This window comes from Hemibagrus wyckioides, linkage group LG27, assembly GCF_019097595.1.
Source record: "Hemibagrus wyckioides isolate EC202008001 linkage group LG27, SWU_Hwy_1.0, whole genome shotgun sequence".
Lineage (NCBI taxonomy): Eukaryota > Metazoa > Chordata > Actinopteri > Siluriformes > Bagridae > Hemibagrus > Hemibagrus wyckioides.
In genome coordinates this window covers 15,554,786-15,579,692 of record NC_080736.1, presented here as the reverse complement: position 1 = coordinate 15,579,692, position 24,907 = coordinate 15,554,786, and the positions used below count along the sequence as shown (strand labels likewise).

The window sequence follows — 24,907 nt, the reverse complement described above, 5'->3', positions numbered from 1 at the left end:
ATGTCCATCTGTTAAATCCCGTTCCTTTATTTTGTGCACATTCAGACCTGCAGGTAAGACTGAGTCACTATGCAGGGTCATCAGAAGAACGGACGACAGTAACGCTGAGCTGCATCACGTCCTGCACTCTGTCCAACAGCCCCACTTACCTGTGGTACAAGAACGGACAGCCTGTTACTGATAAACTCACCAAACACAACAAACTCTACCTCTTCTTCAGCGAAGATGCAGGAACTACTCCTGTGCTGTGAAAGGACGTGAGGATCTTCGCTCTCCTGAACAAACTGTTAGACGTGAGAGATCAGTCATTATCTAGAAGGTTGTGGTAGCTCAGGTTCTGGTGGTACTTTAACTTTATCTTAAAAAGCTTTTTGCTTGGTTTGGATTTAGGTTTCAGTCAAATAAATAAAGAGGAAAATCCAGAATTGCTTATGAGGCATTGCAATGTGTGTGTGTGTTTTTAAATATATAAAAGTATATATATATAAAAAGTATATATAGCATATATATATTGAAATGTGGTTCTACTCCTGCTTCCTGCTTCAAAACAAATCTCTGGTTTATATTAAGGCTCTCACTGTAATACCTCATCGTTTCATCATATCTACTAGAATCTAAAACAGATTGCCAAAAAAAAATGTGTAATTGCTCGTGGGAATGTTTTTAATATGAGAAACATTTACGCAAGCAGTTTTCAGGTTCAACACTTTGTACTATCGGGTTTTCTACCATTTTTAGAAAAGAGTAGTTTAAGTTTGCATTTTTTTATTGCAATTTCTTGGTAACATGACCAGAGAACAGTAATCACTTTAATCACTTCTGCTTTTAAAAAAGAATTAAATAAATAATTTGTCTGTCAATAACTTTTCCGGTAACACTAACAGTTGTCCCTGTGCTAAAAGAGAACCAAGCTGTAGTGTGGAAGCTGTATGCTGTATGGGGAGCTGCTGCTGCACTTGTTCCTGCTCTGCTTCTCTCTCTTCTTATCACCGTCCCTGTGTGTTAAGTGAGTGACTGAATTCTTTTTGTATTCCTTAAGTTACCAGAATCATATTGTTAAACATTATGTCAAATGTTAAACATTAGGCGAATCAAGCAGGAACAGATTGAACAGCCTGGTTTTTGTGTCCTTTGTGTGAACAGGAGGAAGAAAGAGCAGAAAGAGACACTCAGGTACTGAGAGAACTTTTCACTTTGTGTTTTAATCTTCTTAAAGTTCCTATAAATCTGTTAATAAATAAAAATAAAGAGGTTTTCTTCAATTCTCTCAGTGTGTTCCAACGCCTGGAGATGACACATACACAGCGCTGAACCTCATGACTGTGTCCCCAGAATATGACACACTGCAAGTAAGTATACAGTCTTTCTACCTGTGTGTGTGGGTGTGTATGTGTGCACGTGTGCATTGTTTCTTTAAATTCTCATGTCCCCACTAGAATATTAAAAGCTCTGCCAGTGACACTTACACCACCCTGAACCCTGCAACCATGTGCTCTGATTATGATACACTGAGGGGAAGTAAGTGTGTTGTCTGCATGCGTCATGCGTGTGTCTGCATTTGGTGTTCCATATGCTGAAGTTTAATTCAATCCAAACACAAGGTCAACAGTCTTACAACATGTTTCATGAATAGGCAAATAATAGACCAAAGGTTCATAACATACGCACAGAGAATAAAACTTTACATTGGACAGTATTGCTTTTGTCTTAATTGAGGGTCTGGTCTTATTTGTCTTTGTTTCTGGATTTGTGTTGGCTTGCTTTCTTTAATTGTTTTTAATATCGGAGATTTTAACTTGTATATGAATATACATAATGTGTATATGTAAGTGTAGTAAAGCGTGATGTTATATGTTTTGAAGTCAATTTAGGTTTACATTAGGTTTTTTTCATGAATAAAATTACAATCAGGAACATGATAAGGATATAAATGTTTTCTCCCAAATTACAGGATTGTCATCAGTACGGCATTTTATCTGTAAATGCTTCTGTGAACAAATGAAATCATTTTCAGTGTGATAAATACACCCACGGTGTGTGTACTTATGTGTGTGTGTCTGTGCATCTGTGCTGCCATTGATAGAGTTTTTACTTCTCTAAATTCTTGCACCAACATTATTATTTATGGCATTATTTATATTTTATATACATTATTTTAACATTTATTGTTTAACATTATTACATATTTTATCTTAAATTTATAACACTATTTTTGTGCATTTTACAGAAGTGAAACAACCTGCAACCACAGTCTCTGGGAGTAAGTGTGTACTCTTTAAGTGTGTTTTTGTGCAAAAGGATGTTTGTTTAAGGATTGAAGTTGCAAAAAGAATTTTTGTCTCATGTAAGAGTCATTCATTTGTGTCTGTTCACTCGGTTCTGTAATGTTGACTAAAATTGTTGTTAATGTCTTTGTATTTAGATATTTAAACATTTCCTCAGTCCTCAGTCCTCAGCATTTGTTATTTTTATTATGTTTAGTTTTTTTGTTTATATGTTTAGTCTTGTAAACTAGAATAAAATGATGATAAAGTAAGGAATACACACCTCCCTGGACAGAAATTTTATTTTGCCTGATGTTTTACTGTCCAATGTTTAAAATCTTTCTATGTACAAGAATAAAATTGAGCTTATGGGCATTTTGGCAGGACAGAATGATGTACACTTTGAAATTATAACTGTGTTTTTATACAGCAGCATCTTTAAAGTGTTAAAAAATAAAGGTTGCAGATGTTGTCAAGACCACTAGCAGATCAAGTTCCTCTCTGGCATCCACCAGACTCAACACCAGGCCCTTCTCAAGCAGAATGTAGAGGAGGAGCAGCACTTCAAGTCTTAGCCAGCTGGGGACGCCGCTCCACTATGGAGTTTCTGTGGAGGATGTCGCTCTGCATCTCGGGTGTAAGACGCTTCCCTTACGTCTCATGTACGTGTCAGATGCCACTGTATCCCCAGGATCTGGGGCACCACTGTAGACTGCAGTTATGAACTATGTCATGCCTTGGATCTCCCCTCTTGGACTGCACCTGCCATCTATGCCTGGGTCGCCCTTCAGATATGCTGGAGGCGCTTCAGGAGCCGTGCCTTAGAGGGGGACTATGTCAGGAACCACTGGATAGTTCCCTGCCAGGCCTGGAGAGGGTGCTGGCAGGTGATTCTATGAAGCCTGCTTTATTGTGTGTATTTTGTGCCACGCCTTTCCTATTGTTCTCGTTCCTGCTGTTTCACCTGTTCTCTATTAGCCTTAATGTTTAGCCCTATAAATAGGGATCCTTTTGTACCTGTCCTTGTCGGCTATTGTTCTATGTTCATTGCTTTGTATGTTAGGTTTTGTTTTGTTAGCGTTATGTCTAATGTTTAGGTTAATCTTCCCCAAGTCTCGTGGTTTATGTTAATAAAGCAGCACTTATTTGAATCCTGCATCTGGGTCTGTCTCCATAGCGTGTCGCTGGGCGCTCAGCAACCACAGAGATCCGGCATGTTACAGCTGTATTATCTGTTTTACTCTCTTTTTTATTTTTTTCACTAAAAGTGCATTTTATTTAACTGAAATATAGCATGAAAGGTTTTTGGTAGGAAATATTATCAATGCTTTGTACTGTTTTCTGTCAGTTTGGTTTCTAGACCTGTAATAAATGCTATAATTGCTTTGAAAAGAAAAGAAAAGAAAAGAAAAGGACGAGAAAAAATTGTTTTTATAAAGTGCTTAATAAAATTCCAGTGAAGATATAATAGAAAAGAATAAGTCTAGTTTCAATCTCCTTAATGTTCCTCAGTGTGACACCAGAAGAAAATTGTTCGGTTTTAATTATAACTCGGACATTTTGAAGACAAAAAACTTTCACAGTCGGCAAACTGCAACAGAGGCCATTTTCTAAATCTCTGTAGCGCCACCAACAGAGCCAAACTTGTACATTTTTGCTTATAACCTTTGAATTGTTTGTCCTAGAGTTGTGATCTGTATCTTTGTGTCATAGTGATACCAATGCACCCACTGGGCTTAAAGTGAGCTATATTGAATTTACCGCCATTTTGAATTTTCTGAAAATCACGCTTTCGCAAACTGGTCCTAGACCGTTGATCTTATCACCACCAAATGTAGTACGTATCACCTACAGAGCTTTCTGTCAAAAAAATAAAAATTTTACTAGGGCAAACAATGTAGCCACTGTTGTCCAATAAATTTCCATGGCAATTTCAATTTTTTCTATTGGAGATTATAGAAACCCTAGGTGGATGTTGGTGGAGATCCAGTACAATTCTGTGGTAAAGACACCTAAACACAGTGCTTAATTTGGAGCCTGATCCTGTTCCAGGAAAATGTCCGATTTTTCGTGTTTTCGCGTTCGGTAATTATTATAATTAATCTGGAATTAACTTTGTGCCTGGTGACCTGACAGCGTGTGTGTGTGCACGTGTGTGAATGAGTGAGTGAAACACAGTGAGCAAGTCTGAGTGGGTTTATGCAGATACACTTAGAGGCAGGGGTGTAGCCCCAATTTTGGGCCCTATGCAAGAGACAGAGTATGGGGGACCCTTTCCCATATCTCATGATCCACGCTATTTATCACTTTTATAATAATAATATAAAAGTGTACACACTTCACTCACTGATACAATACTTGTCAAATCATTGATGCCACATTGAAAAGAACATTATTAAAAATACAAACACCATCTATAGTATAAAAAAATTATTTGCAGTGCATGCATTTTAATGGAGCACAGAAATATTTTTGCAGAAATTGTGCTATACCAAGATGTCGGTGTAACGTCTCGTCAGACGTAGGAGTATTAGAATCCATTCACAGATAATATAAAGGGCCAAGGCTAAAGATCTTGGTCGAGGGCACGGAGAAACAGGGTCAAAACCAGAAAGCAACGTAGAATATCAAAACCAAAACACAAATCCAGAAATCAAAGTCAGAAGTAAGCGAGCAGGGTCATACACGAGGAAACTAGATAGAGACTTAATCAAGGCTTGGCTAGCAACGCTTAAGGAAACAATGCTTCGCAATGTGACTGAGATAGCGTGCTGCTTATATACGATCACTGGACCGGAAGTGGGCAGAAACGGTTAATATTCGGGCGATGGCTCCCTCTGGTGTTCAGGCCTCGTGACAGTCGGTCCTAGAGGGCAGCTGTCCTGCAGAGCTTAGCTCCACCCTTAATCATGCACACCTGAACAAGCTAATCAAGGTCTTCAGGACCGCTAAGGCTATAGACAGGTATGTTTTGTGTTTGTTTTTTTCTCCTTCGGGTTGAAGCTAAAATCTGCAGGGCAGCGGATTTTTAGGTTTGACATCGCCTACCCCTGTGACTTTATACTATAAATAAAGCAGCTCAGGTGTCCCCTCATAGATAAAAAATGACAACTTAATGGTTTTTTTTATTTGAATTGTGTTTTACTAAGAGACACTGTGCTCGTTGTCCAGAACGTTATTATTTTTTTAATCAGTAATATAAATAAATAAACACCATATAACTCAAATCACCACTTTGCCTTCTTTCAAAGTATGTCTGGCTAATTCAAAATAAGTACAATAATAAAATAATCCAAAGTGAAAAGGGCTGAAAAACTAGCAGTAGAACCTTGTTGTGATGGACCCACTGCTGCACTCTCTGAGACTGTAAACAGAGGGTTTCTCATTTTAATATTTTGAGCAAGATCCACAAAATCTGTAATGTACTGTACAGTACACACATAGATTTCATATTATTCTTCATATTTTATCTCTTAAAAAATTGCCTCAGGTTCAAACACTTTACATGTTATTTCAAAGTTTAGAGTAAGCTAAGATTTTTAATTGCTAGCTTTGTAATATTCTTTCTCTTATAACAAAACTTTTCTTTTCCTATTCTATCTCTCTCTTTTCTTTTTATTGTGGCGTCGGTCTCAACTACCACATTTGCCCGCTTGGTGCTCGCTTAGTTCTGACTGCCAAATCCGCGCTCCGGTGCCCCCTCACAGCCAATTATCATTTGGCATTGTTCTTGATTGACCAATTAAATCATTCAAATTTGCCTGCACGCTGTTCCCATAGGAGGTGTCCACACAAATGTGTGGGTGTGCCGAATCTTGTTAAAACAGCAAGGATCAGAATATTGTTTGCAAGCGCAGGCACTGTACACTCAATGTCACAATAATAATTACACTATGTTGAGGATCTTTGAGGGCAAAGCGGCCAGGGCCCCTCACATGCCACTGATGCCAGGGCCCTATGCACTCAGTCACCCTCTTTCCCCCACTTACGACACCCCTGCTTAGAGGTAACGTTTAGCTATTGGTCCTCACCTTATGTTTTTGACCAATCAGCTTTCTTAAGTTTACAATTACTCTCATTGGTTTGGTGATTATTGTTTTGCTTGGCGCAGTGAGCAGCGGAAAGAAAGAATGGTTTATTGGTCTACCTAAATAAAAATTATATTTTCAAAATGTCAAAGAGACCTTCAAACATATTTTCAATTTTTTAATTCCACGAGAAAAGCTGATGGTGTGCCTGATCAAAAAGAGATCCGAGAACATGGAACTGCACACCGGGTCAAGATAGCGGGAGACAGAAGCAAAGCGAGTTACACCAGTCAGAAATAACAGAGGACGCAACCACGGTGACAGAAACTTCCACTGATCAGATAAATGATATTGAGCACAGTCGCACTAAATCACATATGGTAGCAGCTGCCCATGGATTCAAGCACGAAATAAATTGCCAAAATAGAGTTAAATGGTTTCGACTTGGGGCGTATCTTCTAATGTAGCAGGTGTCAGTATTCAGGAACACATCTCATCTGAAATGAGATGTAAATTGTTTGTGCCCTGAAAATTAGCCTTATATATATATATATATATATATATATATATATATATATATATATATATATATATATATATATATATATATATATAAATCCACGATTAGCCCGGACATGGAACAGAATAATACACAAGACCATTCAGCAACGGGTTAATGTTTATAATTGCGCTACCACCGTGTAGTGACATCATGTTCCGGGAAAACTGAAGTTGTGTGGTTGGTGTCGGTCACAGCGGTGAGAAGATTGCTGGTTTTGTTCCAGAAATTATTCATTTACAAATTAAGCACTGCCTGAACAGGAAGTGAGTCATATCTCAACAGAGCTTTGTTGAAGTAACGCCACTTGTTACACTTTATTGGCATTAACAGTATTGGGTAGGCACCAAGGTCACTTGGGTGTGCTATACCATAAAAACCTCAAACTTTCACTTCCTTATTACTCCAAAGTACCAAACTACATCAAAGCAGACATTTCAGCTAAATTTCTTATGAACTTATGAAATCTCCAAGTGAGCCATTTTGTGTTTTATTTATCTCTGATTTTGTAAAAATCACATTTAACCATCTCCTTAAAGTAATGATGAAGTTTTGTGTATTACCTCTTGGGACCATTGTTTTTAAAATTTGTTCAAGTATAGTTACCAGGTAGAACAATATGACTACAGGGTACCCACAAAACTTACACTTGCAATAAAGGTGCAATAAAGAAAAAGTGGACAAACTCTAGGACAAACTGTTCAAAAGTTATAAGCAAAAATGTATCTTAAGGTTTGGCCTGTTGGTGGCATTATAGAGATGGATGGATGGACCCCAAATTTCATGCCTGGATACTTTGAACTGGAGTAGCACCTAAAAATTACAATAGCTGCCTTGCAGTTTTGGTGCATGGCTCCTAATTAGCACAAGAACATTTTTGCAGCATTTCTAAGTTTTAAAAACCTATATTTGTTTATGTTTATGAATGCATATCCTTATTTGTTCATATTTACAAGTACAAAGTCAAAGGACATATGTAAAATGAAAGTTGATATATGTGCTTGAATATATTAAAGAAAACCAAAAGTGTTCTGTCTGCAACTCAACAGGTAGCTAAACTCCTCTTCAATTACCACACACAGTAAGATTCCAGTATGTTTACTGAAGGCACTTGGAGTAGTGTAAAACTGAGAAAGAATCAATGTGACACTGCCACACTCTATACACATAACTGAAATACTTATAAAAGGAAATTTCAAATGATTTCATTAAATAGATAGAAATAAAGTATATTATTTATAATATTGTCATGTACAGAAAAGGATCAGTTTTATCATTGTTAACAATGAAATTAGCCTGAATGCTTAAAGACTGAAGGTTGTAGAGTACAGTCCAAAGTATCCAGGCATGAAATTTGTGGTCAATCCATTTATCTCAAAATTGTTCATTTTGCTTATAACTTTTTAACCTTGAGTTTGTCCTTGAGTTGAGATCTTTTTTCTGCTGAATCCATGTGTCTTAGTAATGCAAATGCAGCCATTGGGCTTATATTAAATTTTTTATAAATTTTTGAATTTTCTGAAAAACACACTTTGCAAACTAGTCCTAGACCGTTGATCCTATCACCACCAAATGTAGTATGTATCATCTACGGAGGTTTCTGACAAAAAGGTTTTCAAATAATTTTGCTAGGCAAACTGTTGTCCAATGAATTTCCTTGACATTATTGTTTTTTCAATTGTTTTCTATGGCAGACTATAGAAACCCTCGGTGGATGTTGGTGGAATCTGATACCATCATAGGCACCAAATTTGCAGTCAATCCATCAATCCCTATACTGCCACCAATAGGCCAAAATTCAGAGTACATTTTTGCTTTAACTTTTGAACTGTTTGTCTTAGAGTTGTGTTCCTTATTTCCCCTGAATCCCTGGGTCATGACCAATTGAATATACTAACTGTAACTGTATTTAAATAAATTACTTCCAGTTATGGCCTGGTGTTGAGTAGATGTGAATCAGAACTCCACTACAAATACTGACTTAAATTTAATTCTTTAACCCAATAAACGCTGACAAACTGATTCCATTTTGAATTCGGATATATTTTAATGTTCCAAGATGCCACTAAAATCAATTAAAATGACACAGAAACAAGTCAAATCGACCGAACCGGGAGAGGCCAAGGCTAAATCCAGTAAAGCTAATAGAGAAGAGGGAATGTCAGCCAAGATTCTGCAATTCTTGTGGCTATCCACTCACTGCAATTTGATGGATTGCTCAAGGCGATTAACGAAGTGCAGTGCGACCTTAAAACTCTCACAACACAGGACCTAATAACCACACAAGAAGATAACACTTCAGAGTTGCAAACGCAGAACACTAAATTAAAAACTGCCATAGAATCTTTCTCATTAAAAGTCAATAATCTGGAAAATTGCAGTCATCTAATCTACTATTAGTGGAACTTCCAGAAAAAATCGAGGGAAAGGATATGTGTGCCTTTTTAGAGAAATTATTCCCTGAGACCCTCGGCCCGGAAAAATTTCCTGGTCCTCTTGTAATTGATAGAGATCCGAAGATTGTTCTGACTCTCCACTGAGGGCCATGATAATGAAATTTCTAAAACTATGCTGACAAAGTCCGTACCCTGAAAGCAGCTCGAGCAAAAGGCATCATAAAGTTAGACAAAAAAAATTGGGCCCTTTTGAGAAAACATTGGGAAGTGTTTGGGGAGAGGAAGAGGGGTGATGGTGTTTCATTTACACTTAATTGTATAAAAGGTAGAGGTCAGATATCTGTGTTATATAAACAGTTGGTGGCTAGATCTAAAGAATGGTTCAATGACAGACTTCAAGCATGGCGGTCTGACCTGCAGGTTGATATAACGTATAATGTATCACTCCAGTTAAGTTACATCACTACAACCTGAATATTCCTGATGTATGTTACAAATGTAAACAAGAGAAGGGAACTGTATGTCATTGCATGTGGGAATGCACTAAATTTAATTGTTTATGGGCTAAAATATTAAATATTAATATTGAATAAGTCAAATCATTGGTTAAGTTATTCCTCTTGATCCCATGTTATGTATATTACAGATTTGTCCTCTGAATTTTAAAATCACCAAACATGAAAAATGATTATTTATTCTGTTTGTTGGGAGCTAAACATGTAATTGCATGCTCTTGGAAAAAAGAAAAAAGTCCTGGCATGTCTTAATGGATAAAGGGGATGACTTCATGCCATGCCTTAAAAACTTCATGTATTTTGGTCCATGTGGAATGTGTCCTGTGACTTTTGCAGAGTCTAGATGGTGACTCTTTAGTGGAATTGATGGGCATATATATATATATATATATATATATATATATATATATATATAAGTAATGATATCATACTTGTATATATATATACAAGTATGATATTGAGGAATTTTTCTGTTGTTGTTAAAGCTATTGAGATATGTTGGTGTTCATTTATGTATTATTATTATTATTATTATTATTAATATTAATATTAATATTAATATTTTAATTAATTAATTGTTGTCTTAACTGATATGACAATGTTTGAAAATAAAAATTGTCGTAAAAAAAAGCATATTATAAATAAAAATATTTTGATTTATTTCCCCCCTCCCTTTTCTCTGTTTTTCATCTTTTGTAAAGCTGCTTTGAGGCAATGTTCATTGTAAAAGGTGCTATACAAAATAAATTGAATTAAATTAAATTAATTTTTTTTTTTTTGTGAATTATTCCTAGACCATTGATCTGTTGATCTGATGACCGTTGATCCGATCACCAGCAAATTTGGAACATATCTACAGAGGGTTCTGACCAAAATGTATTCAAAGAATTTTGCAAATGAGTTTTGGTCTGAAACTTGGCCCAGCTTTGGGCAGTAATTCAATGTGATATGTGGGCCAAACCCAAAGTGGAAACTCTTCCTCTTGCCTAGAGGATCTATCTGATCTAATTTGCTATCTGGGTCATTATTTATACATATAAAAGAACTGTAACTCACTTTTATTTAATTAACTACCATTATGACAGTATTTACTTTCACACTGCAGCACTTTTCTACATTTTCTTTTTTGTAAGAACAAAAGAAAAACTTTTTTCCCCGTAGTCTTCTATGCTAAAAATAGTTGACAACAGAGGTGGACAGTAAAGAAGTACATTTACTTGAGTACTGTACTTAAGCACACTTTTTGAGTATCTGTACTTTACTTGAGTATTATTTTTTCTGGATACTTTTTACTTTAACTTCACTCCATTTGAAAGACAAATACTCTACTTTTTACTCCACTACATTTCTGTCAATGTCATTGAGTAGAAAGTAGTTACATTTATCATAGGATGATTTTTTTTTCACTCTTGTAGCGTCACGTGTTGTAAAGTTCAGTGATTTTCCATAATTTTTTGAACTCAACTGCTGACAAAATGGACGAAGATATGCTTTGTATATTATACACCACCAACGCATTGGTAATGATGTTAGTTAACACACAAAAACGTATGCTGTGTCCAAATTCTCATACTATGTGTCCTAAATAGTATTCAAAAATAGAATTAGTATGCCCCAAATCGTAGTATACTGAAAAGAGTATTCCAAAAATTCCTGGATGGTCTACTACTTCCAGTAGAAATTCAAAGTGCAGAACAATGCACACTCTAATGGGTAATATTGCCCACAACACATTGCACACAGGAGGAAGGATCCTGGACAATGGTGTAAATGCATATTAAAACGGTGTCAGTGAATTGTGGAAATATATATAACTCTTTGTTAAAGCAGTGTTGCTCCACAGTGACCCTCCACAAGGAGGGTAAGCCACAAAAGGTCATTGCTAAAGAAGCTGGTTGTTCACAGAGTGCTGTATCCAAGCATATTCATAGAAAGTTGAGTGGAAGGAAAAAGTGTGGTAGGAGAAGGTGCACCAGTAAAAGGGATAACCGCAGCCTTGAGAGGACTGTCAGGCAAAATCCATTCAAGAATTTGGGGGAGCTTAAGACAAATCCTAGACATGGCCTACAAATGTCGCATTCCTCGTGTCAAGCCACTCCTGAACCAGAGACAACGTCAGAAGCATCTTACCTGGGCTGTGGAGAAAAAGAACTGGACTGTTGCTCAGTGGTCCAAAGTCCTCTTTTCAGATGAAAGTAAGTTTTGCATTTCATTTGGAAATCAAGGTCCCAGAGTCTGGAGTAAGAGGGGAGAGGCACAGAATCCATGTTGCTTGAAGCCCAGTGTGAAGTTTCCACAGTCAGTGATGATTTGGGCTGCCATGTTATCTGCTGGTGTTGGTCCACTGTGTTTTCTGAAGTCCACAGTCAACGCAGCCATCTACCAGGAAATCTTAGAGCACTTCATGCTTCCTTCTGCTGACAAGCTTTATGGAGATGCTGAGTTCATTTTCCAGCAGGACTTGGCACCTGCCCACACTGCTAAAGGTACCATAAGCTGGTTCAATGACCATGGTGTTACTGTGCTTGATTGGCCAGCAAATTCGCCTGACCTGAACCGCATAGAGAGTTTATGGGGTATTGTCAAGAGGAAGATGAGACACCAGACCCAACAATGCAGATCACCTGAAGGCCGCTATCAAAGCAACCTGGGCTTCCATTACACCTGAGCAGTGCCACAGGCTGATTGCCTCCATGCCATGCCGCATTGATGCAAAAGGAGGCCCAACCAAGTATTGAGTGCATAGAAACGAACATACTTTTCAGAAGTCTGACATTTCTCTTTGAAATATCGTTTTTTTTTATTGACCTTATGTAATATTCTAATTTTCTGAGACACAGAATTTTGGGTTTTCCTTATCTGTAAGCCATAATCATCACAATTTCAAGAAATAAAGGCTTGAAATATTTCAGTATGTGTGAGGAATCTATAGAATATATGGGTTTCACTTTCTGAACTGAGTGACAAAAAATATTGACCTTTTTCATGATATTCTAATTCTTGAGATGTACCTGTACTTTTTTGTCGGGGGTGGTAGGAGTGTTAAATAAAAAAATGAAAATGATTATACCCATCTTTTTTGTCAACTCTGTTGTTTAATTTCTATAGGTTTTGTAACATTCTAAAAGCTCTTAATTCCACAGAAAGTATTGCATACAACAATGCAACAATATTAAAACAATGCGTTGACATTTACTTTTGATGCTTAAGTACTTTTAAAAACAAGTACTTCTGTACTTTTACTTAAGTAAAAACCTGTCTTTACAACTTTTACTTGTAATGGAGTAATGTTTGACCAGTAGTATTTGTACTTTCACTCAAGTAAGGAAGTTGTGTACTTCGTCCACCTCTGGTTGACAATGAATGCAATGCTCTCACCAAATATATCACTAAATGCATTGGTCTCCTACTGATACCACATTACCCCACGGTAATGGAAGATATAACGATATATAACGACCGGTGTGTCCTTGTGCCCTATGAGTTATTACTTTTCCACATCTGTATTCTTTAAAGTCAAATAATACTAAGGGCATTAGAATGATATGCTATTCGCTATGAGCATCAAGGTCTTTTGCTTGATTGTTTATGATTAGATTTATTGATTGGTAATAAATATATCAAACCACAAGATTCTCTAAATGCCTTGAAATAACTAGTTAAATGAACAAAATAATGTCTAATTGTGTATAAAATAATGATAGAATGATAGAGCACTTCACTATTTTTTTATTATTTCATAGTTTCCCTTCATTTATTCTGTGCTATACAAAGTGTAATGATGGACTATTGTAGATTTTTTTTTAAACATTTACAAAAACATACAACACTATACTATTTGCATGTACCACATGATAAATAATGCATGAATAAATCATATGATAAACGTTTGCTTTTCCTGTCTGTTATTTTGACTGCTCTAGAATGGAAACTTGGAGCAGATTCACTGGTTTCCTTCCTCAATTTGCCTGAATAATTAGAATGGTTTGTTTCATTATGACTGAACAGAGTGGCTTTAACCTTATAGTAAGTAATTGTGTGTAAATATAGATGGACTGAAATATAATGCAAGCCAAGCATACAAATGAAAACTTTTCACCAAATTTTCCAATTTGGTCTTTAATAATAGGGTTTATTGAAGCTTGAAGACATATAGAGAAGTTTTAACAAAGTGCTGCTCAATTGCTCGTTGAGCGAATGCATTTATACATATTTTTAAATAAACTTCCATTTTGTTGACATGCTGTTGCAACTTTTTGCTTTAATGGGACATGACTGAATAAATACTTTATTTTTTATTCAAATAAATTACTGTGTATATACACTACACTATGAAAAGGAGAATTATTGTAATCGATAACATGCTATAAACATACAAGCACACGACATCAAATTCAAAATAAAAATAAAATATAAGACATTAGAAAGTGGGTAAAAAAAGTGAAAACAGTGAAATCTATAATAACAATTAATGCTTAATACTTGGAATTAGTACATTTTAGTATTCACCTGTTTTATAGTCATGGATAAACTGACCAACCACAGAATCTTTATATTTAAGGTTTTTAAACATGATATAATATTAATATACATAATATCCATAACATAACATTTCTAAACTATCACTTGGAATTTGCTTTTATAAACACTCTTTCGGAGAGAGAAAAGTATCTGGACCTTATAAGTTTATGGTTGGCTTTGACTCTTCTTAACTGTTGGATATTGTGGACAGATTGCTGTAGATTTGATCCTCCCTGTAAAACACGAACAAAGAAACATCCGGAAATCTGTTTATTTCATATTTCTCAGATTTCAGCCTCGTTTATCAGTTTCTTTAATCACTTAAAGTTCAGTGGATAATGCAGCTCATTTGCATTTAGCGACGCCCACAAAACTCCATATAAGGTAAAGCTCACAGAGAGCTGACAGTGAAATGAGAACCAAATGGTGAAAGAAAGGAATTTCTGGAAGGCAGAATTAGAATTTTTTTTCGTTTAGTCATGTTTATGATGGTCATAATTCATGGATTTGTGATGCTTTGCTTTTACATAATTGATATTTCTTTAGTTAATACCAGGAAATTCGAAAACAAGTCGGTTTCACAAAATGTTTCATTGAAATCTGTGTGTAATTCAAATAAGTAAGCAGGTTTAAGCATTAAAGTGTAAGCTGGGTATAAATGATATGGTCTGAAGCCAAACAATCGAGATTAACATTGAATCCACTTACTTATGCAAACTCAAGATCTCTTGTAGGACATGAAGCTTTGGCGAACTATGCTTAAAATTAACATGAATGCTTATTTTAGTTAAACATAAAAGCTTGTTTAATTTCAAACCACAGGAATGCACTCCCATTTACTTTCTAAAGACTTTCTTAAAAGAATTTTAAAAAAACCTACAGGTACAGTCTCAAACTTTTGGAAAATGATGTCTAGTTTGGACTAAATGGATGAGGAAAATTAGGTATACAAATCAAGTCACAAATACAGACATGAATTTACATAAACTTATCTATGATTTGCAGCTGTCCCTGTCCCTGTCCCCCCCCCCCAGAATGGTTGCTGTTTGCATTACTTACGGAACAGCTCTTGATTTGTCAAGGTTCACTGTGGCATATTCTACTTCCTGTTCCTCACTGAGAGACTTTGGCAGTTGAACAGTTGAGTAGAGTGGCACTTCCTGTGTGTGTGAGTGTCTGAAAAAAACATTGGAGTACTGAACCGTGTCCTGATCTTCTGAGGAGGCTGTTTGTGTGGGGTCAGAGGTCATGGCTGAGATGTTACTGTATACAGGAGCAGAGTCATTCTGTGTGTGTGTGAGAGAGAGAGAGAGAGTGTTACAACTACTTTGACTTTTTTAAGGAACAAGTGTAATTTCTTAGAATTGCCTGGAAATTCATTAATTCACTAAAACTCACTTTGCTGTTCTCCTCACTCCTGACTGTGAATGCTACTGGTCCTTTTCTCCTGTTGGAATATGTGTTAAAATCTATAACATCACCATTAATTCATTTTTATATTCTACATGAGCGAATGTAACCCCTGTGATGTGAGTATAAAAAATCTGTGGTTTTCAAAGTGGTGTATCAGTGGACCTGAGTTTTCCTGAATTGCCAAGCCTTTATTGCTGGGAGTGATATTCCACTTCAATCAAGAGGCTAATATTTGATAAGTGAATTATATGTAGAGTGGGATTATAGAATTTCATTTCTAAAGTATTGTAATCGGGATTTTGGGTACTCACTTCATCCACAGAATGACAGCAATGATCAGCAATGATAAAACCAAAGCAACAGTGACTCCAGAGGCCACGTATTTCACGGCTCTGATACCTGTATCAGTAAGTAACAATACGCATGTTAAACTATAGGTGATCTTGAATGGAGACAAAAAAAAAAGTCATGTATGATCCCATTAAACAAAATATTGCATGTTTGTGAAAAGCCAATACCTGATTTATTTTCCCAAAGTTCCAAACTGGATTTTCCAAATGCATTCTCTGCTGTACAGTGGTAAAATCCATCTTCTCTTGAGGATAAAGTTAAACTGGTACCATTACCAACCAATATCACCCCTTCGTTTGTTTTCTTGTACCAAGTGTAAGAGCTATTGGGGTTGGAGTCACTTCTGCACAACAGAGTGACCATATCACCAGACACGGATGGAATGATGGTCACAGATAGATTTCGTGGAGGGTCTGATTAGAAATGACAGTTGATTAAACATTGACTGTGTTACATTTAGCAAAAATAAATAAATAAAACAATGGAACCTACATAACACATCCAGGTGTGTTGGTGTAGAGTTGTGGTGTCCCAGCTGGTTGTCAGCAGTGCAGTAGTACAGTCCACTGTCCTGTGAGCTGATGTTGCTGATGCTGTAATTCTGGCCTGTTGTCAGCAGTGTGTCTGCAGCTGCACTCTTCTTAAACCAGGTGTAATTGGAAACAGGAGGGTTTGCATCACTGCTACAGCTCAGAGTCACTGAAGCCCCCTCCACTGTGTCTCCAGAGGGAAGAACCACTGCTCTGGTGTGTTTAGGGGAATCTGATTGAGAGATTATAAAGCATTAGATGTTAAAGAATTAGACTGAAAGAAGCTGGGTAGTGGTAAATTTTATGCACAGGAACTTCTAAACAAGAAACTTGGAAAATTCCTGAAAATCCAATTAGTGTGAAAAAAATGCTTTTATTCTATAAGTATAAGTAGAATCAGAAATATTGAGGCTTTTATGTATAAATTCTCCAATCAGTGGATTTGTTGCATGGTATGCTCACTGGGATCACAGCTGCCATGTGCATAAGCAAAATTTCTGCACAACCTCTGTAGTTGTTAGCTTTCACTGCAATTATGTAAAGCCATATGGACTTCAACACCTCAAGAAGTAAACTGAAGCCTATGAGGCCTGTACTTCCTGGAGAGATGTTGAGTGGAATTTAGAAAAAAAAAAATATATAATAATCTCAGGTGACCAAAAAAAAAACTCACACACACTACAGGTTCCTTAAAAACTCCATCATTCAGAAACCACGTGGAAAAAACTAGTACACCCCTCCTACTTTCACAATCATTAACAGAGTAATTAACAGCCTGGTGTTACTACAACTGGACAAATGTGAGGCCATCTGAGCAGCAGCATGGGCTGGGTCAACACTGGGACATGCAACAGGACTGTTGCCCTCAAAATGACTAAAGAAGAAAAAAAAAATCAAAGGTTTTGGAATGGCCAAGTTACAGTCCAGACCTCAACCCATTGGCTTGCTGTGGTGTAAAACAAACCAATGAACTGAGGGAATGTTGTAAATAAGAGCGGGCCAACATTTTTTAAAAATGTGAGAGACTGATAAACTAAATGTGAGAGACTGATAACTCCTTTGTTACCAAATTAAAGGGTGTACTTACTTTTTCCCCACCTGTTTACAAAATATTGGTTTACTTTTTGGGAAAAAATGATGACATGTTGAAACCTGTTATATTTTATTGTTGCCATTTGAGGTTATTGTTATTGAAGGAGGGTGTACTTTCTTTCCCGCCCATGTTTGTATATATAAATATTGTTTTGAGTAATTACATTCAGATTAAGGAACCTACATAACACATCCAGGTGTGTTGGTGTAGAGTTGTGGTGTCCCAGCTGGTTGTCAGCAGTGCAGTAGTACAGTCCACTGTCCTGTGAGCTGATGTTGCTGATGCTGTAATTCTGGCTTGTTGTCAGCCGTGTGTCTGCAGCTGCACTCTTCTTAAACCAGGAATAGGTGAGAACAGGAGGGTTTGCATCACTGCTACAGCTCAGAGTCACTGAAGCCCCCTCCACTGTGTCTCCAGAGGGAAGAACCACTGCACTGGTGTTTTTAGGGGGATCTGATTGAGAGATGGATTAGACCTTCTTATTAGGGTTTACATTTCAGTCTTAATAATATATAAAATGCTTGAAGCGGGCGTGGCCAGGTGCTGGTTTGTGAATAGAGAGCAGAGCTGATGGGAACGAATGGTAAGGATCTCACACACCTGGGCCTAATCACAGTAATGATTTGTTCTCTGTTGCAGTGAGCCAAAAGAGTGTGTGTTTGTGTGTGTGTGTGAGAGAGAGAGAGAGAGCATGTACATTTAAATAATACTGCTGACAAGTGAAAGTAAAAATAAAGCATGTTCTTTTGTTTGCAATCCTGTCTCCAGTTTCTTCTGTTCTAATGTTCCCAACCACAACACAGGTAATATAAACCCCAGCATTGTCCTGCAGAATTACCAAGACCAACCCGTGAAGCAAAGCCTAATGAACACTGAAGTGAGTTCTTACAGACAGCAGGAGAACAAAGCGCCTCATGTCCTCTTACAGCACAGGAGTAGCTGCCTGCATCCTCACTACTGACATACAGTTCATTTCTGTACTGGTCAGTAACACGCTGTCCATTCTTGTACCAGATGTAAGTGGGGTTGTTAGACAGAGTGCAGGTGGTGATGCAGTTCAGCTTCTTGTATCCACTGTACATGTCTGATACTGTAACCTGCAGACCTGCAAACAATTAGCATGGTTTTGTGTTGTTTTCAAATGTAGAATATTAACTTGTCACCTAGAAGAACAGAAAATGTTTCTCATGCAGCATTACCTGTGACAGACAGAGTGACTCCAGGTTCTCCGGTGTATTTGCCTGTAGAATCAGTGTAGAATCTGAACCTGTATGTTTGAGCGTCTCTCTCTCTCAGGTTAGTGATTCTCAGACTAAATTCATTCTGGGAGCTCTGTGTGTACTGCACTTGACCCTGATACTCCTTATCCTCTCTCACATCCTCAGGCTCAACACCAACCTGTGTTTTAATGAACCAGAACATTTTCTTGACCTGGTAATTTTTAGGAAAGGTGTAATAACTGTGCATGTCCACTGATGAGCCAATTAGAGCACAGATAGTCTGGGTGGAGTAAGTCACACTCCAGCAGTTCTCACCAAAAACACCTGAAACACACAAAATGAGTTAACGCAAAATAAATCAATAACTGACATATAACTCAGTTATGTATCACTACATGTGATTTTACTGTAATCTAACAGAAGCTGGCAGTGAGACAATGACCGAGTGAGTGAAGTTTAAAGTGAGTTCTTACAGACAGCAGGAGAGCGAAGCTCCTCATGTCCTTGTACAGCACAGGAGTAGCTGCCTGCTTTCCTACTAGTGACATCCAGTTCTTTTCTGTACTGGTCAGTAACACGCTGTCCATTCTTGTACCAGATGTAAGTGGGGTTGTTAGACAGAGTGCAGGTGGTGATGCAGCTCAGCTTCTTGTATCCACTGTACATGTCTGATACTGTAACCTTCAGATCTGCAAACAATTAGCATGGTTTTGTGTTATTTTCAAATGTAGAACATGAACTTGTTACCTAGAAGAACAGAAAATGTTTCTCATACAGCATTACCTGTAACAGACAGAGTGACTCCAGGTTCTCCGGTGTATTTGCCTGTAGGATCAGTGTAGAATCTGAACCTGTATGTTTGAGTGTCTCTCTCTCTCAGGTTAGTGATTCTCAGACTACAGTCATTCTGGGAGCTCTGTGTGTACTGCACTCGACCCTGATACTCTTCATCCTCTCTCACATCCTCAGGGCCAACACCAACCTGCTCTTTAATGAACCACACTGATTTGATCACTGTGTGGCCTGCAGGATGTTTATAAGAACAGGAAAGATCAATCGATGTGTCTTTCAGAGCACACACACGTTCAGGAGTATAAGTCACACCCCAACACTCTTTACCCAGTACACCTGAAACACACAGAGACAGGTGGAAAAAAAATAATCCAATTACGGTGGAAAAAATGATAAATCCATCCTTTATCCCACAGTGAAAGCTCCAGAGACCTCTACATCGATAACACAACGCAGCATGTTATTTTTAACATCTTACAAACCATATGAAAACAAGAACATTTCTATTTTTCTTTCCGTGATTTCTTGAAAGTACTTCTCATTTCTATACATGAGGCAGCTATGAATAAAAACACTACCAGGCTGCACACAAAATCTGCCTGTCCATCACTGAGATAATTATAGGTACAGGGAGTAGCTGCAGTGTACTTATTAAACTGAATTGATCAGAGGTTCTCTCAGAAATAGTTTGCAGCCAAGGGTCAATTTATGTTGTTAGAAAATTACACAGACCCTTAATTCTCTCATCTGATTTTATTTCAGTGGTCATTTCCACCAATGAGAAGAAAAAAAATGACTGAAGTAAAATAAAACAAACAAAAAAACACCACAAAAATTAAAGCCCTGGACCCTGGGGGTTTTGAGAATTGTGAGAATCATGGCAATGGAGTGTAACTGAATTAATATTTATGCACATCTGTACAGCCACATCATTAAAATGTTTTAAAACCATGAGATGATTCTATAATTAAAAGCCAGCAGAGATTGGATGCTGAGGGACAGATTTACTCTGACACTTACACACTGGAGGAGAGCGGTGTTTAGTCCCATATACCTCACAGGAGTAGCTGCCTTCACTATATCGACTGGTGGAGTCAAGTACAATGTAGTCGTTATTTCTGTATTGGTAATTGCCATTCCTGTACCAGGAGAAACCGTGTCTGTTGAGTCTGCATGTGGAGCTACAGGTCACTTTCACCTCTCTCTGTCCTACAGTGTTAGGATCCACGTTTACCTGCAAGTCTACACACAATTATGTACCAAATCACTGTAAATACATACTACATATTACACAATAAAGTGTGTGTGTCTGTGTGTGTGTGTGTGTGTGTGTGTGTTACCTGTAACAGTCAGTTGAACGCCAGATGAAGCTGATATCCAGCCACTGCTCTGAGTTTTAAATCTAAAGTTATAAACTCCAGAGTCACTCACTCTCACATTCGTTACTGTCAGCTCAGATCCAGACTCCTGGGTGCTTACAAACACTCTTTTTAAGTATTCTTGATCTTTCTTCAGGTCTCGTGGTTCTCCTTCAGAGCTCTGGACTCGATACCACTCTCTCTCTGTGACTGTGGAGTGATAAGGTTTTGTAAATCTACAGGGGATTTTCACTGTAGATCCAATTACAAAACAGAGACTCTGAGAGGAGAGAGTTACACTGTGCTGAGCCTGAACTCCTGGAACACACACACATACATGCACACAAAAGGACAAATACATAAAATATGTAAGTTTACACATTAATTCCTGATTGAACTATGTAAACATTTGCTCACCTTTTGCCTGTAAAACAGTTTGGTTCAAGTGATCAACATACTTAATTTTAATAATCCAAAATTACTTTTAATATCTCAGTTATTTAGTGCAATTTTAACAATGTCACAGAGAAGATTTACAGAACTCTGGATGTAAATTTAGAACTCCAGAGGTAAGAGTGGGGAAGAAAAATGCCCATGAGGTGACACGTGGAAGAACTCAACCGAAATCGAGCACATTACATTATACACAGAAATAAACATTAACATACGGGTTCATCCGAAAGTACTGGAACAGCAAGGTCAGGTCTGTTATTTTTGCTATACACCAAATACATTTAGGTTTGATCAATAGATGAGCTGATAGATTGGAATAACTGCTTACATTTCCATTTTTATACCTAGATGTGTGAGACGACTTAGAACATGGAAACTTTCTGTTTGAACACACCCATTATTCATGTGATCAAAAATATTGGAACATATTACTGACAAGGCTCTTTTACTGCCCAGATGTGTCATGTTTGATTAACTGTTTTAACCAGGGGCATCCAATCATATCCACCAAGGGCTTGTTTCAACATATTTATTCAGTTGGCAAAGGTATGGCTTCTGCTTGGTTGGAATGAAAAACACTGGAAGAAGACTTGGAGGACAGAAATATTGAAGCCCTACCACAAGATGCAAACCAATCATCAGCAGTAAGAATCAGAAGGACAGATTTCACAAAGAAACATAGACATGAGCCACAAAAGTTCTGGAGTTAAGATAAACCTCTACCAGACTGATGGAAAGGCCAAAGTGTGGAGAAAAAAAGGATCTGCTAATGATCCAAAACATATGAGCTCATCTGTGAAACATAGTGGTGGTAGTGTCACGGCTTGGGCTTGCATAGCTGCTTCTGGAACATTCTCACTAATCTGTAATGATGATGTAACTCATGACGATAGCAGCAAAACGATTCAGAAATTTACAGAAGCATTCTGTCTGACATTTTACTAAGATATGCAGAGAAATTAATTTGGAGGAACTTCGTCATGCAGGAAGACAATGATCTAAAACAAAACAAAGGACTTAATCAGGGGAAAAGGTTTTAGACTGGACAAGTCAATCACCAGACTTTAACCCAACTGAGCAGAATTTCACCTCCTGAAGAGGAGACTGAAAGGAACTGGGCTTGTCGTTTCAGGATACTTTCACTGTAAAGTAATACAGAAATGTTTATATAAGCTTACCTGCCAGCAACATGAGAATTACTGCCGGTGAAAAATGTATTTTTCTCATCAGCATGGCTGCATCACCCCTTAAAGAGAGATTATATGCAGTGGTAAACATGCACACTACTAGAATTATAGTTTATAATATAATATAATTTTCTATATCCATACCATCTTTGCTAATATGTAAATAACACAACATGCACCAAATGATAAAGGGGCAATCTGATGTTTACTTCTTAATTCTGGGAATTCTTTTCTCTATTTAGAAGTTCCTTTATTTTCTATCTATGTTTCTTCTGTCATTCTAAGTTCCCTTTCTTTTTAACACACAATTACAATTCAGAGAAGCTGCTGATTATCCGAAACAAATAGCGGTATTTGGTAGGCTTATAAAGAGGCGTGTCTAGGTGCAGCACGAGGGCACTACTTTGCTAAAAGCCCGTGCAGGTGGGCATGGATTTGCCTGAGAGGGTGCGTTTTCCAGCGTTTGAGAAAAGTACACAATGCGTAAAGGTTTCTATTTTACAGAAGCCCTGAAATTCAAAGTGCTGGGGTTATACATCTCAATTTGTCATGATTTCAAACAATTCTCTCATTATTTTAACTCACAAAAGATAAACTGGTGAAATTACATATATTGTGGTTACCTTAACTGTGAAGTATTAGGAAACATTAAGAAAGGAAATATGACGTGAGATGTTATAAGGAAGAGACTTTTAGATGTACCAGATTCAAGACTTATCCTCTTCTACATCTTCTACATAAATCAACATGTTTCTTTAGCTGTATTTTATAAAGCCATACACTATTGGACTGAAAGGATGTGGGGCCTTAAACTTTTAAGTAGAAATTAGAAGTCTTGTTTGAAATACAGGCCTCATATCTTGAAAAAAAAATAAGACAAATATAAAAGTTACTACAGCAAAAATAATGACGGAGCATTTTTTAAAACGTTCAGTTTACAGCTTCTGTGCTATTAGGAAACGTGTGTGCCACATGTCAACAACCAGCACATATTCATTTCCATAATACTCTATAAATTAGCAACATTATTGAATGTACCACATAATGCATAAATTATTTTTAAAAAATGTTTGAAAAATGCTTACCTCTCTTTCAGCAAGCTCTTGTCTGTTGTGTTGTTTGCACTGAAATGGAAACTTGGAACACATTCACTAGTTTCCTTCCTCATTTACTTCATTAGAATGTTTTTTTTTCCAAAGTAAGTCGAGTGTGTTAAGCTAAATGACGCTAACAGAAGCCCTATCCATCATCATAATCTATCATAAACACTTCGAAGCTCTGGAGAATTCTGATATCAGAGTGATATGGTGACTGACTTGACCAAAGCAGTGTGACCACTGGTGACTATCAGAATAACTTTGGTCATTAAAGGGCTCAGAGAAGTGTTACATATTCTAAAAAACACCAAAATACATCTAATACACACACTTAATTAGAGTGGAGTTAAATGAGGAAGTTTAACTCCAAATAAACCACATCACAAAAGTCTTATATAAAGCTGGGGACACCAGGATATCGCAATACATTACACACACACACACACACACACACATACACACAAGTTTTCCCTTGTGTGTATGTGTGTGTGTGTGTATGTGTAATGTATTGCGATATCCTGGTGTTGGCTATCCACAGTAACTATGAACGGTGTTGGCTATCCACAGTAACTATGAAAAGTGTTGGCTCTCCACAGTAACTATGAACTGTGTGAAGTTAACCAACAGACTTTCTGTAATGATTCATATCCGTGAATGCAGGCCAAGACAGTCCCACTGCAAGAAAACAGGCCAATAATAATGAAAATAAATAAATAACCTTAAATACAGCACATTTTCAACAATGCAGGGAGGTATGTCCGAATAGTTTGGGCCTTTTTCATGATACTCATTTTGGATTTTAAACAGATAAAACTCCTCTAATGCTAGCTGATCATTAGTTGTGGATTGTTGTTCCTCAAGATAGGAAAACACATTATCACAAGAAAATCCAAAAAAACCCAATAAACAGAACATACTACTGGTAGCATACAGCTTTCCCTTTGCTAGGCCACATGGGTGTCTCCAGTTGCCCGGAAAAAAAGAGTGAAACCACTGCTGTTAGTGGTTAAGTACTACAGATGGGTGTCAAGGAGGTTTCATGCTTCATATGAACTAAAATGACATGAAGAGAGCTGCTGTCACGCACAAGTTTGGTGGTTAATACACAAATATCCTGTTGTGTTCTAACG

At 37.2% G+C, this 24,907-nt stretch overlaps 1 protein-coding gene and 1 long non-coding RNA gene across 2 annotated transcripts; one reads left to right on the top strand and one right to left on the bottom strand.

The window, feature by feature from the left end:
* Positions 1 to 1,149: 1,149 nt before the first annotated feature.
* On the top strand, positions 1,150 to 1,515 carry LOC131347802 (uncharacterized). The gene is made up of 3 exons (XR_009203829.1): positions 1,150 to 1,173; positions 1,272 to 1,349; positions 1,437 to 1,515. It is a non-coding gene; the product is annotated as an uncharacterized LOC131347802 (long non-coding RNA).
* Positions 1,516 to 13,858: 12,343 nt separating this feature from the next.
* On the bottom strand, positions 13,859 to 24,127 carry LOC131347392 (uncharacterized). Its single transcript, XM_058381396.1, has 15 exons — positions 23,766 to 24,127; positions 22,672 to 22,739; positions 21,023 to 21,358; positions 20,703 to 20,924; positions 19,674 to 20,018; positions 19,364 to 19,579; positions 18,870 to 19,214; positions 18,560 to 18,775; positions 17,854 to 18,123; positions 16,540 to 16,809; positions 16,215 to 16,460; positions 16,008 to 16,095; positions 15,682 to 15,730; positions 15,343 to 15,569; positions 13,859 to 14,516 (listed from the first exon to the last, which is right to left on the bottom strand). The coding sequence occupies exons 1-15, from the start codon at positions 23,846 to 23,848 to the stop codon at positions 14,471 to 14,473; spliced, it is 3,027 nt and encodes a 1,008-aa protein (XP_058237379.1). The 5' UTR covers positions 23,849 to 24,127; the 3' UTR covers positions 13,859 to 14,470.
* Positions 24,128 to 24,907: the final 780 nt, after the last annotated feature.

What these genes read in the sequence shown, in the direction of transcription:
- LOC131347392 (XM_058381396.1), bottom strand. Translation starts at nt 23,848, where the DNA reads ATGAGGAAGGAAACTAGTGAATGTGTTCCAAGTTTCCATTTCAGTGCA. An exon ending in CGTTCAACTGACTGTTACAG is followed by an intron (nt 20,925 to 21,022) that starts GTAACACACACA and finishes AATTGTGTGTAG; the next exon opens with ACTTGCAGGTAAACGTGGAT. An exon ending in AGTCACTCTGTCTGTTACAG is followed by an intron (nt 19,580 to 19,673) that starts GTAATGCTGTAT and finishes AATTGTTTGCAG; the next exon opens with ATCTGAAGGTTACAGTATCA.